The sequence below is a fragment of the Colletotrichum truncatum genome, assembly GCF_014235925.2.
Source record: "Colletotrichum truncatum strain CMES1059 chromosome Unknown Contig_0003, whole genome shotgun sequence".
Lineage (NCBI taxonomy): Eukaryota > Fungi > Ascomycota > Sordariomycetes > Glomerellales > Glomerellaceae > Colletotrichum > Colletotrichum truncatum.
In genome coordinates this window covers 6,094,792-6,109,033 of record NW_027222400.1, presented here as the reverse complement: position 1 = coordinate 6,109,033, position 14,242 = coordinate 6,094,792, and the positions used below count along the sequence as shown (strand labels likewise).

Here is a 14,242-nt window from a genome sequence, read left to right as displayed (position 1 = left end):
CCAAAAGGCACGTATGGTAAAATAGCTGATAATCTCCTCAACGTACGGAATCAACGGTCGAGGCCTGGAGCAATAATGCGTGTTCCTGTGGCCGAGTCATTTCCCTGCTGAGTCAATTAAACGCACCCTGGTTAATGCATAGTCCGAGAGTGCTGTTGGTTGTTGGTCTGGTTTGATATCCATGTCGCCGCCCCCTGTCTTTGCAGTGCCTCTTTTCCCTTTACCAACAAGTCCGCAAGGGCATCACTACTGAAGTTCTTTGGCTGGAAGCGCTAAAAGAAATTGTCACCCAAAAGTCAGCCTAGATTGCTTTGGACTTTGACGCAGCTGAGCAAAATTTCGCGGAGAATGGGACCGGCAACTTCCAGCAGGCCTTCTCAGTCCCTGTAGTCAGACTGAAAGTCTAGCTTAGGAAGGTAAATCGTATCACAATGGAAAAGATCTTTTGTTCTTGGGGCGTAAACGCAGCTGAACGGAAATTGCCCCTCGTCCCGTCTGGACCATCACATCCTGAATGCTTACCATTCATGTCAGCTACTTGGGCTATGGAAGCAGCCCCGCTACATCCTTGAGGTATCGCGGCCGACGTCGGTGTTTCTGCTCTAAGCTGACTAGAATTTTTTTTTTTTTTTCAAAGTGGTAGGATCGAGTCGGAAATGGCGGCAATGTGAAGCATGATCGAGAGGATGAGCCTTTGGGCTCGACATCCACGGACAACATAAAGAGAAGTCTGCCCGCCTCTTCGAAAGGTCATGAACAGGCAACTCTATCTCTCTTGTATTCAATACAGAACAGAGTTCATAAGCTTCTGCAATGAAGCTCTCAAACGTTCTGGCGGCGCTCCTTGCGCCGTCTCAAGCGGCAGCAACCGCTGTGTTTGCCCACTTCATGGCATGTTGTTCCTCAAAAGAAGTTTTGCCATCGATCAAAAGAGCTAATTTCTATAGGTTGGAAACACCCCCGACTTCACGGTGTCCGACTGGACATCCAACATGAACCTCGCCAAGGACGCACACATCGATGCGTTTGCGCTCAACATGGCGTATGACTGGCACGGCAATGAAAAGGCCCTAGAGTTGGCTTTCCAAGCTGGCGCGCAATCTGGCTTTCAGCTTTTCTTCTCTTTCGACTATGCCGGCAACGGCCCTTGGCCACAGGGTGTTGTTCAGAGCTACATTCAAAAGTACGGTAAACATTCAGCTTATTTTCAGCACAACGGACAGCCCTTGGTCTCGACATTTGAGGGACCGGAGAACGCGCAAGATTGGGTTGCTATCAAGCAAAGCACTGGCTGCTTCTTCGTACCTGACTGGTCGTCTCTGGGCGCAGGTCCAGCTAGCACCTTGGCAGGCGGTGTTGCTGATGGTTTGTTCAGTAAGTTTGTCCGACCATCATGTGAAATCTTGGTTCACACAAGTCTGAACTGTTTTGCTGACACGTCTTTTTCTTTTCCTCAGACTGGGCAGCCTGGGCATACGGAAAGAATAACATGACGACTTATGTTGATGCCTCGTACACCGAAGCTCTAAAGAAGGCCGGCAACAAGCCATACATGATGCCAGTTTCGCCATGGTTTTACACCAATCTTCCAGGATATAACAAGAACTGGGCGTGGCGAGGCGACAACCTTTGGGTAAGTAATCCATCACCGGATCCGATGAACGTCGCCCTTTTTGGGCCTTAAAGAACCTTCTCTGACATATAAGTGATATAGTATGATCGCTGGCAGCATGTTTGGAATGTCAAGCCTGAGTGGGTTCAGATCATTTCATGGAACGACTACGGCGAGTCTCATTACATTGGGCCATTGGACGACCGGCAGTACGAGGCTTTCGAAATCGGCAAGGCCCCTTACAACTTTGTTAAGGACATGCCGCACGACGGATGGCGCACTCACTTGCCGTTCCTCATCGACACATACAAGAACCGCAACCCTTCGGTCCTAAAGGAGAGCGTTGTCATGTGGCATCGCAGATCACCCGGAAAGAACTGTGGCGATGGAGGCACGACAGGTAACACGGCCAGCCAACTGCAGATTGAGTATGAGCCGTCGCAAATTTTCGAAGACCGTATCTACGTCGCAGCCTTACTAGCATCGCCAGCAACCCTTCAGATCACTGACGGCGAACACCTCAACGAGCTGGTGAAACCGAACGAATGGGATTATATCCCTGCGGATGGTGTTGGTATCTACCAAACGAGCGTGCCCATGGATTCATTGGTTGATAGAGCTGAGGTCAATGCGGAGCTTAACAGGGCTGTTACATTTGCGACGGCAAAGTCAAGCCACACAATCTCAAGCACCTGCAATGCAGGTCTTACAAACTGGAATGCTGTTGTTTCCTCGGGATACTCGTCTCAAGCCGCAAAGAGTGACAAGGCACTCAAGCTCTCGGAGCAGGCCTGTGTTGAGGGTTTCGGAGCAACTCGCTTTGGAGATTTCAACAAGCTATGCTCATTTACCTGCAAGTACAACTACGTACGTCTATGCCAACAGCCCCTTTATTCCCTCTTTTCGAGGTAGTCATTTGGAATGATCTAACATTTTGATCGCAGTGCCCATTGACCGCCTGTGTTTGCACCAAGAGTGGAAAAGCCCTCGAAGAGCCGAAAAGTCTTGGAATCAAGGGTTACTCTTCCAACGGTGATGCAAACTACGACGGCTTGTGTGATTACGCCTGTGATCACGGATATTGCCCCCTGGAATACTGCTCGACAACGAAGCCGAAGCCTTACATCCCGCCCAACTCACCCTTCTCAAACGAGGCATGTGTCAACGGAGAGGCACGTTCAAGCTATCCACAGTATGATGGCCTGTGTCGGTATTCCTGCAACCTTGGCTACTGCCCTAGTAAGTTTATCTTCGAAGCCTTCCTCATACTGCTCCTAGGGTAAAGCGCTGACGCATACGAACTTCTTCAGTCAAAATATGTACTTGTACCTCAACAGGTTGGCTCAACCCAGCTCCAGCACCCAGTGAGATTACCGGGCAGAGTGCCAGCGCGGATGATGCCGGCATTTGCAACTTCGCTTGCAGCCGTGGCTACTGCCCGACGCCCTGTATCTCCTCAATCCCGGTCAATTTCATCGACGATTCTTGCACAAGTGAAATGCAGGCAAAGATTCAGGGTGAGATGAGTGATGCCTACGACATGGCACTTGCAGCAAAAGGTCGTCTTCAGAACGGAGTGTACTACGAACACTTTTTTCCCAAGTCGCTTCGGGACCAACCCGGCTTCGCCAAGGACATCGCCGATAAATACGAGCGCATTGCGGATCGTAAGTCCCTCGCAGTTTGATTGTTCTATTTAGTTTACCACTAACACTTTAAACTCGCAGTCCTCGGTGGTCGGTCAAAAACAGAAACATTCCATGTTACTTGCAACTTTGGCACGGAAATGTGTCAGACAGGATTTGTAGCCCACATGAACGACGACACACACATTATGAATTTCTGTTCAAGCTTCTTCAAAACGGGAAAAATTCTTTACACGCAGACGGCGCTCAATCAATGTGACAAGCTTGACCTCAGACAAGCACAGTGGACTATGGGAGCAATTATTCTACACGAAGCCACACATACCAAGTACGCCATGGGTGACAAGAAGTATGTTAACTCTTTGCTCCATAACCACTCATCTATTTTCCTATTCAATCATCTCGATATCACTCAATTCCTAGACTAGACTCATTGAGCTAACAACTTGCAATTCAGGACGGTAGATGTTGCTTATGGTTTCAATGGCTGTACCCAACTCGCCAAGGGCGGCTTTGATCGTTCAAAGGTAGCTTACGGAAAGCGGCGCACCATCACGAAACGCGATGGTACCACAAAGTTAAGCCAATTAATCTGTCCCAATGGAAATGACGAGGAAGGCGTATGCGACCCAGAAATGAGCGTCCGAAATGCCGACACATATTCTTTCATTGCTGCGGGCATCTTCTTCAGTCAGAGGTGCAACAAAGATATTCCATTGCCAGCATGCGCCCCCACAAGCGTCAAGAGGGACATCCCGCCCGTATTGGAGGCCCGCCATCAGCCACTATCATCACCGACATCTCCACATCACCCACATGGTATTCGTACAGGAACAGAGCAAGAAGCTGGATCTATCAAGGCCGTCACCTCTGGTAACCTCGAGAAACGCGCATCTTGCTCCAAGGCTCAAGATTGGATCATTTTTGACGGAGTATGGGATAGTGATGCTGAACCTGAAGACTTTGTGCCGTCAACCAGAGGGTATGCACACTTTGGCGACTCATACGCCAGCGGCATGGGTACGGGTGTGACTACAACGGATAAGTGCCGTGTTGGATCCAACAATTATGGCGATCTCATCTACAACTTCTTCGGCTCCTCTTCCATTCCGTACCAACGCCTCTCGTGCTCAGGAGACACCACGGACGGTCTCAACGCTCAGATTGACAAATGGACCGGCGCGGACCAGGTCGACCTTGTGACACTGACCATGGGCGGCAACGATCTTGGCTTTTCTGACCTGGTGTACTACTGTGTCGTTACTCCCAACACGTGGAGGTGGGGTTCCTCCAACCGCAACTGGTGTGCGGAAGCGAAGAAGAAGGCCAGAGACCACATGGCAGACACAAGCTCAAACGGGCTGCAGGCCAGACTCAAGGCCGCCTACCAGCGCATCTTGGACAAGACAGGCCGTCAGGACACTCAACTCTATGTTGCTGGTTACCCGACATTCTTCGACACCGCAGGAACAACTTGCGACAAATCCACCTTCCACTACCTGTGGGCGGGTTACAACCCAAGCAGTGATTGGCCTCTCGACCGTATCGTCTACCTCACACAAGATCTGCGCATAGAACTTAATAACCTGGTAAGTACACATCCGCTGGAAGGTTTCCTCTGGTTTAGTTACCACAGCGCTTCCACGAGTTCGTTTCTATTCTTGGGGTGAGTTATCAGTTACTAACTTTCATTTTCTTTCAGGTCCGCGACCTGAACGACGTCATCATCGAAGCCGTTAACGATGCCAACAACGCGCGAGAATACACGCAGGTACATTACGTGGACGTATCGTATGCCTTTGAATCAGGAAATCACCTGTGGTGCGAAGGTTCGGTCAAAGAGCCAGACTCATCGCGTGATGACACTTGGTTCTTCCTCAGCGGTTGGCCCGATGTCGATGCCGATGCTGCTGCTGCCTCCAACGCAGAGGCCGCTGAGAGGCAAGCGCTGTTTTCTCAAGGCAGCATTCCATTGCCTGACCCTGCAACTTGCGACAACGCCCTGGGAAGCAACCCAGACCCATATGCCAGTTATATGTGCCGGTTGTCGCACGTGGTCACTGACTTCCCTGGGGGTCCTGAGGCGGCTCTGTACAACAAGGCTAACGGCGATGTTAAGGCTGGAAATTTCAACAGTCAGGAGGTCGGCTACTTTGCTCCGACGCGCCAGATTAAGACGTTCCATCCCCGTACGCCGGGTATGTACAAATACCGCGATCTGATTTTGGAGAAGATTGCGCAGACCAGTGGTCTTTAAACAGGTGGGCCAAGTTTATGGCAAATTTTATGTACATAGAATTTAAATCTTCATAATAGAAGTATATATTGTTTTCGTTCATATGGGCAACGAGCTATTCATGAAGTACATGAGGCTGAAAACAGCAAGTCGATGTATGACTATTATCTACATTGCGAAACGTGATTATTCTGCCCGCATCTCTAGAATAAATGATGATAGCGCGGAAGAAAGCTTTTGTTAAAGATTGTGTGACTTTAAGTCGAACATCTCGCTTTGACATTGCTGTGATTTCTTTTTAGTATTTGGAAGCCCGTGGTGGTACTCTAAAGCTTTTTATTGTACAGGTTCTTAGTATTCTAGAGGCACTTGCATGGTGTGCCGTCGCTGTTTATCGCCTTCATTCAAACTTCAAAGAACGATCTACAATCAGTACTCCTTTATCATTATGATACATCAGCGGATAGTAAACAAATACATCAGTAAAAACGGAATGAAAGCCGAGGTAATGATTTTGGGACAAAGAAGACCTACTAAGTACCCTTTCACATAGAGGAAATGGGTGTTGAATGCGATGGTCTTTGGATCAAGCCGGCCAGAACCTCTTAACCGTTGACAAATCTGATTATGGGAAGTTAAGGGCCTGTTCTCTACCACAAAAGTTCAAATGAATGACTCCTTCTCCATATCCACTTTGCTTTGGAATTTTAGTCTTCTAGTGTACTAAGAATTTGTAATCGATTTCCCGCGCCTCATTTAACTCAGCCCCAGCAGCTTAGCGCTAGGCTTGAGGTATTTGTCAAAAGACTAGAAAATTGCAGCCCCCTATGCCATCTATATCAATACGTACTAAGCTTCAAATACAATCCTAAGCAGATCATTGCACTATGTTCGACCCTGTCATCATTTAATATTTTAGATAAATTGGCGTGTGGCGAAGCTTGAGTTGAGAAAATCAGACAAATACCACATAGCGGTGGTCCTATGACCCAAGGATGTTTGCTCAACGACATAGCTCTGACTTGCTTAATCAGACTGATGTATCGGCAGCACCGATATGGTGCTCACACACCCGAGAATAGCTCAGCTACTGTGCTGCGTATCGTGGGTTTTCTGACATGACGAAAAGTGCCGGTGCGACTAGATCAACCCAAGTCGTGAATAAACAGACGCCTTAGAGCAAATACTGTTCACAACGCGGGGTTACTTTATTAGCTTCGCTGGGGAATGATGGCTGAGATCGAATGCTGCAGGCCTTCCGCCATACATACATTGTTGTACGCACCATCAGAATCAACCCTGAACGCTAGATCAACCATTCGTGAAGGAAATCTAGTAATTTCGCCATCACTTAAGATTTCTTGTGAAATATATATTCCTTTGGCCGATTATTAAAATGCGGTTTACTCTGGCCACTATTTCTTCACCATACGGCAGTATGCCTTTCTTAGATTGTTCTCGGTGGTTATATTGGAAAGACTTTCCGTTAGCACAGTTAACATTCTGTCGTGATGCTGATTGATTGATTGATTGATTGATTTATTCCTACTCGGTTATGAAGCCGCTCTTATGCCAGCAGCTATGCCCGGAAAGCGGGGTTTGGCAGGTAGCCGAAGCGTCGACAATGAACAGCGACGCCCCACTTCGCCCTGATGTTGCATCAGGGCCAGCTATCCCCAAGCTCCCTACTATGTTCTCTATTCTGTGTGTTTGTGCCCTCTGTTGAAGAAGTGTGTTGCTCTCCTGTCTGCTTTCTCGCTTTTGTGTTGCTCTCTAGAATGCTTGTTTTGCGTCCTCCTGCTTCGGTTCAGTTGGTGCTGGTAGCACCGTATCTGGTTCTTTGTACCTACAGTCTCCCCCCAGCGCTCAGCTTTGTCTCTTTGTTTTGTCCGTATCCTCCCGGACTTGTATGTGCCGTTTTCTCAGTTGCATCTGTAAATTCTTTGTTGCCTCCTGCCGGGTTCCTATGTGGCCTCTTGTTTCTTGCCTGTTGACCACTATTGCCCTCCACCACATTGGCCCAAGGGTCTTCCACGAAGCACAATGCTCTACTGACTCCGACATGTTCGATTACTGGGTATGAGAGCTCCCGCACAGATTCCGCAGACATTGTCGCGCGTTGAAGGGACACCAATCCTTCTTCGCAAAAGGGGCGACAGGGGACCAGTCTGTCTGTGGTCTGTAGTATTGTGTGGCATCGATCGTAGCATGCCTAATGCCTGGTGCTTTCTCCGTGCGGAAGGTGATACTGTTCTGTCGGACTCATCTTCGTCGTTGTGGGACGTTGCAAACTTTGTCGGGGGTGACAGGTGACCCAAAACCTGTCGGCGGCTGTTATGTTGAAGTTGATTGTTTGGGCGCAGTCTTAGTGCTTCGTGTAGCGGCTTGTGGCTCGCCTGTGGTGGTGGTAACAGTGTTGTCTATTGATATGTCGTATTTTGCGGCTTGCTCTCAAGTTTTTCATTGTAGTCGGGGCGTGCTCTGCGGCCATCTTGGGCCCCTTTGGGACGTAGAATCAAGGCCGAGGATGGCATTGCATCGAAGGGGGCTCTGTGGCCGCGAGCACGCGTATTTGGGGCCGTTTTTGCTCCGATTTTCAAAAATTTCGTTCTCGCTGTTGTTGATGTTTTTTTTTTCTAGGGGGGTATGTCGTGATGCCTTCGAGGCGAAGTGCGCAGCCTCACCATCACGTGACCCACATATCGCCTATAGGGATAATCCCGAAATAGAATAACCGGAATATCTTTATTCCGCTTCGCCCACAAAACATATTTAGGCACGATATCGTTCCATAGTATAGTTAGGAGAAGACAAGCCACTCAATCTACTACTTTGAATACATGCCTACGTTCAGCACTTTGCTTCACCACACATTCTGAATATAAAGATACGTCCGGCAAACCAACATAACATAGGTTAACTATTTTAGATGCATTCTTTATAGACAGTTTCCACTTTCCATTGAAGGCCTCTAACCTACTTCTCTGTCTCTGTGGCAACCATTATACCCAGAGGATCTTGCACATCCTTTGCGACGTCTGGGCCCCCAAAGCCTTGAATTTGTTCGTTGCATGCTGTGTAAACGCGATGAAGCGAGTGGTGCCAATTCAGGACCATGAAAGAAGGGCTGAGATATTCAGGTATAGCAAAGGTGCCTGGGCTTCTTAGCGGTCAGCTTAGAAACACCGTGAAATACGTGAAAAAGGGATGGGTGAGGAAACGTAGAAGATCGGTACTTCCAAGCACCCGTTGAAAAATCTCCCAAGAAGGCAATTGAGGAACATGGCGAGAAGTTTCGAGATTTGGTTGACAATGTATGCTGATCCTTCCAGGTCAGTGGCTTATCTCTCAAAGAATACTGTCATTGTCATGCCAGGAGGGAACCACGCGATTCCCCAGACCCACGCACGGGATGACAAAATTGTGAGACACCTCAGGGTGGTGTTTCTGGCCCACGGGCAACATTCCTAGGTCCCTTATCCTGAGCTTCAGCTCGTAGTCTGGATCACATTTGAAGCAATTCGAGATAGCAAGCAATTACAACGAGTTTCCTCCCACCTAATGACGCAAAAGTGTTAGAGTAAGCATCGCTTAAACTTTGAAGGTCTTTTTCTCCGCAACTGAAAATTTTCCAGTGTTCTTTCAGAGAAAGACACCTGGTATAAACGCAAACAGTCATCCTCCAACGCCTCGAGTCAACGTCTCCCAAGCCAGAAGCATCAGCTGTCATCATTCTGACTCTCCGATCACCAAATTGGCCCATCCAGAAAGCTCCAGACCCCTCTTTGGTAAGCAGATGTGCTTATGGATTAGTACTAGCGCTCAAAAGCTATGTACATGGAATTTGTACATTCTCTTTGACGCCCGGAAACAGCGAGTCCGTAGAGTCCGGATTCAGCTCACTTGTGTGAAAAATTCAGCCCGCCTCTTTCGTAGCGCCGCCGAGGAACAGGCAATGAACCTCCGCCTCTCACAGCTGTTCTGGCCCGGTAGTTCGTGGGGGTGTTAGGGTTTGCCTGCCAAAGGAGAGGAAGCCTAGACTGTCCTGACTGTTAACCGGGTGTCGATGAGACACCGTAGAAGGCAAGGTGTCTCGGGACGGCTTGTCGTTTGAAGCCCGAGGACGATCAGGGTCCACCAAGGCTCATGGTCAAAGATACAAACACAAATGCCGTGTTTACGCATGAGCAAATCGATAAATACAGGGCTACTCGCACTTTTACCATGGGGGAGAAATCATTCACTTCATCAGCCAAACTATCTCAAGTCTTTCGCTCGGCTTCGATCCAAAGCACACGATCAACTGTTCATCTTATCAACGCTTGAGCTTACTCTTATTCCAAAATGCAAATATCCAAGATCGTCACTTCGTTTGCTGTTCTCAGCACAACCTCAGCTTTTGTGCTCCCCCGCTTCATTACAGACCTGAGCGACCTTGCCAAAACTAACGGGCAATTCGGCAACTTACCACAAATTATCCCAACGGCTGCTACGATCAAGACTGACTTGACCAATGTTATTAATTCCGTTCAGAATCTCACCACTGCTCTTTCCAACCCCGATGGAAAGTCACCCACAGAGCTCATCAAGGGTGTCCTCGACGTTCGCAGCGTCCTTTTGAACACCATATCCCTTCAGTCAGCAAACCGCCAGGCAATGCTGGACGCGAACGAGCTCGACACGGTTTTCTCGCCCGCCGACTCGACGAGTATCGTGTCACAGCTTAAGGATGAATTTCTGCCCAAGGTTCAAACAGCATTGAGTCTTCTCAAAGAGGCCAAGAAGCAGAACCTCCTCCCGACCTTGACCACTTCATCGGCCATCTTGCCCTATCTCAAGATCACGAGGAAGGAGTTTGATACCTTTGGCAAGGGCATCGTCAAGTTCCTCGATGCCGGCTCCAAGTCGGGGGGTCAGACCGCATTGGACAGCACTCTGGCGGCATTGGACGATGCCATCAACGATTACTCTAAGCTGTTCTGAAGTTAGCAGTGTAATTGCATCGGGGGATTTGTCGTTTTGTTCACTCCGGGGTTCTCGGTTAAGGGGCTACTCGAAAATGGGAGGTAATTTTTGAATTTCCTTTGGACATTGGGGCATTGGAGCATTCTCAAAACATAAAATCAGCTTTCATTTCTTTTGTTTATAGAAAATTATTTCTAATTAATTTAATATTTGCTTTAATAATGTCTCGATAAAACTGATGTGTGCTATTTTCGAAGCTGTTGCATCTTTCAGTGGCAGTCCCAGCCAGGGACGATTGAAAGAATCGTGCTCTCAAAGCCGAAGTAAGAATATCTCGTCCAAAGATTTTCACAACTAGTGTGTGGCTGAGCTAGGAAGCCGCTTGCGGTATTGATAAGCCCGAGTCTACCTACTATAGCTCAGACACTTGCAAGCTTCTAATACTTTTGCGAGACACTGCCCTTAGTCGACTGTATCTTGGATCTTCCATTGATTGCCAAGGTATCTTGGGCTTTCCTTGGCCGTACGATCATATGCAATAGTCTCCATGTGATTATGGTCCATCTCGATTACTGGGAAATCTTTGAGCCGATGTGAAAGACATGGCCCGGAACCAGGCCTGTTCTTTCCAGAGTCCAGCAGGTTTGTTTATAGTTGACGTTTAATCAATTCCTTTGATCCATATTGTCACCTGATACGATCAGCAGCACTTGAACCCATCTGCTAATTTCGAATCTACGGATGAATAAACTTAACGAATGGACTTTTGCACATCAATGCCTATGGTTCAAGTACCAATCCCTCCCATGGCACACTATGTGATCTGTTCAGTGAAACAAGGGATGCGGCCCAACAATTATTGCTTCTACGTTAACTTACAGCATGAAAAGATTCATATCATAGACACTGACATTGTTTTTGATTCTAATACAGAAAACAACGTTGTGGCTTAGGGTGCTGATGGAACATTATTACTCCCCGTTTCTTTCCCTGAAAGAACAGTATAGCCAGAAACCTTTTCTACATACCGTTATCGGTCAAAAAGTCGCTGGGATCTCTCCAGTATGCCACTTTGCAAGCCCAGTTAATCTCTTCTGGCTAGGTAGAGAGCCACATCTTGATATTGGTTTCATGATGGACAAACGAAGTTTGGTCACCTGAACTGACGGGACTACTAATCATTTCAAAAGGACGCATAGGCCAAGTCATACTTGAGGCATTGAATAACCGACAAAGCTCCGCTATTGTGTTGACAAGCAATGAAATTGCGGAACTTCATGGTTTGTCTACCGAGCAGACTGAGTGGAGGATGAAGCTATACCTAATAGGCTACTACAACTAGGGCACTATTCCGCACTGTTCCGAGCAAACAGCGGGCAATTAAATGAACGGGGCCAGAAAATTCTGGTAGTTCTGGGGATTCGGGATGGGATGTAAGCAACTTTTACCCCGTTGCCCACATCCCGAACCGCCTTGTTGGGCTGAGTGTAACCCGAACTTGACCATGTCATACGACTTCGATCAGATTCATGGAATCAACCACAATCCACAAATTAAGATAACTCTGACAAAATTCTAGGTGCTGATCGGCATGTTACATGACTTTGAATGAGATACGCCAGCGTCATAATCTCGCCTGTCAGTACACGCAGATGAGCAAACCAACTCTTCAAGTATGGCCAATTTGCAGCACACCCATGGATGAAATTGCCCGGGCATCATGTTTTCCACCAAAAAAGCAACAAGGAATCACGTGAAAAGACAGCTACAACATGTGTAAAGTAGCAGAGCAGTCGTTATTACCTGAGCGATGCCGTTGCTCTCGTCTTTTGGCATTGGCGAAGTACAAGGTGGAGCATGGCAGGAACATGAGGCGAGTTGGTTGAGAGAGCGAGTAAGTCAACCGCATCTAAGCCAACGAGAATGAGTTCTTATCCGGCCCATACCGCAATAACCATACAGCCACTCTCACCAAATTACAGGTGGGTTAGGCAACTGAGTCTGGGCAATTGATGGATCCAGATTCTAGAGGTAGGCCAGCGATCTCGGCGGCGAACAGACCAACGTGACGATGCTCATACCCTTAAGGGCGTGGTCGTCCGTTGACAATCATTCATCCGGTGGCTGGGCGAGTGGACAGGTATGCCATTACTGACCCTTGACTTTCTCCAGCAATGTGCCGGGCGTTGGCCAAACTCTGACCTGTAGTAATGGGTCTTGGCGCACGGAGCTATCGTGTGATTACCTTTGCTACTACTGCATGAAAACGTTACAACAAACACTGAGCACGATACCTAGCAGTACGTTGTTTGCGTCTGTCGAGACCGTTTCATCGAAGCTCCCAGGGTTTAGTCGTTGCTCGTTTTTCGTCTTGGCGAATTCGATGGCTACAGGGCCTTATTTGTGCTCCTCTACGTGTGTGTATCTTGTTGTAGCATCAAACCAGACAAGGTATGACGATGTCGTCATTGTGACGGGGAAGTGGCTCCGAGTAAATGTGAAAAATTGACAGTGGCTATGTGAGCCCGGCAGGCATGGGCCTTGCGGGAATTAAAGACTTGGGGAAAAAAAAAAAAAACAGCTCCAAAGTCGAACACATTGGGCTTCTCCAGCGAAGACCGGGCTCCGGGTGACTCGATAAGGACAAGGCCGCTGGACCGGCAGGCCTCTGTGATTAAAAACCCGCGACAATGTGCCTGTAGGCTGCTGACAAGACCGGCCTCATTCGAACGTCCTCCGGTGCCGTGGGAGGGGGTATCCGGGGGCCCGAGTCAGGAGAGACCCAGGGGTAATGGAGGTGAAGAGGCGGAATGACAAGAAGAGGCATCGGAAGGGACCCAACGAGGACTTTCCGATGGTCGAAAGGGAGAAACGTGGAAATACATGTGTAGAGAACCCCCGAGGAGCGAGGAGAACGAACAATTCTTGGCTTTTTGGGGGATTAGAGAGGGGAACGGAGTGCCCGAGGACGAGTGACTTCAAGCGTCTTGTCGAGCGGAGGCCTCTGGCGGAGAACGAGGAAGATCTTGCACACTTCCTGGAGGGCCCAGCCCCGCATTTCTTTTTCGTAGGTGGCCTTTTTTTTTCTCGCTCTCCCTGTTCTTGGCGACGCTCAAACTTGGCGGTAGGGTCGCCAAAGTCATGGTCTCACAAGGTGGGTGAGAGGAGAGAGAGAGAGACTACCGGTAGTGGATGTAATGACTTGTGGGTAGATCCTTGGCAACTCAACTTGAGGCGAGTGAATTGTTTGCACACTGCGTCCTGGATGCTGCATCTGCGTCCTGCGGATTCAGTGTCCTGCATCTGCACCTCGTTCCATGTCCTTGCGGTGGTCCTGTTGCAGCAGCATGTTGTGGGCTTCCTAGCCTCGACCAGTACCAGTTGAGTCTCTCGCTCTCGTAGCCCAATCCTGTGTCGTCTACTAGTACTCCGTAGCCTAGCAGTCAGATAGACGCTGCCTGTCATCGCCAGGACTGCAGCCCGGAAGAGAATGATCGTGGCTGGCTGGGGCGACACAAGGTCCGTTTTGTGGGTTGAGGGGGGTCCATCGAGGCGCATGGAACGAGGATGCAGGGCAGAAAAACCATTCCGCACCCGCAAAACGGGCAAAGGACTCCGATAGACGGCCGGGTAAACACCGACTTGATGGGTGCCGCTCTTTGGACTAGAGAGGCAAAGGACTCGGTATAGACCGTGACAGGGTGAACGAAAAATGATTACAAGCTGGAGGATGAAGGATCGACTATCTGGATCAGTTGGTGACTAAAAGGCAGGCAACGGTGA

The 14,242-nt window shown here is 48.7% G+C and overlaps 2 protein-coding genes across 2 annotated transcripts; both read left to right on the top strand.

The window, feature by feature from the left end:
- Positions 1-813: 813 nt before the first annotated feature.
- Positions 814-5,515, top strand: CTRU02_206560 (Mutanase Pc12g07500-like protein 1; the record flags this gene model as incomplete). Its single annotated transcript, XM_036730167.1, has 9 exons — positions 814-891; positions 948-1,374; positions 1,458-1,633; positions 1,715-2,479; positions 2,557-2,851; positions 2,923-3,279; positions 3,340-3,607; positions 3,716-4,847; positions 4,961-5,515. 9 exons carry the CDS (start codon positions 814-816, stop codon positions 5,513-5,515), a joined length of 4,053 nt encoding a protein of 1,350 aa, XP_036578140.1.
- Positions 5,516-9,838: 4,323 nt separating this feature from the next.
- CTRU02_206559 (uncharacterized protein) lies at positions 9,839-10,477 on the top strand (the record flags this gene model as incomplete). The annotated part of the gene is made up of 1 exon (XM_036730166.1): positions 9,839-10,477. One exon carries the CDS (start codon positions 9,839-9,841, stop codon positions 10,475-10,477), a length of 639 nt encoding a protein of 212 aa, XP_036578139.1.
- Between the last annotated feature and the right edge of the window lie 3,765 nt (positions 10,478-14,242).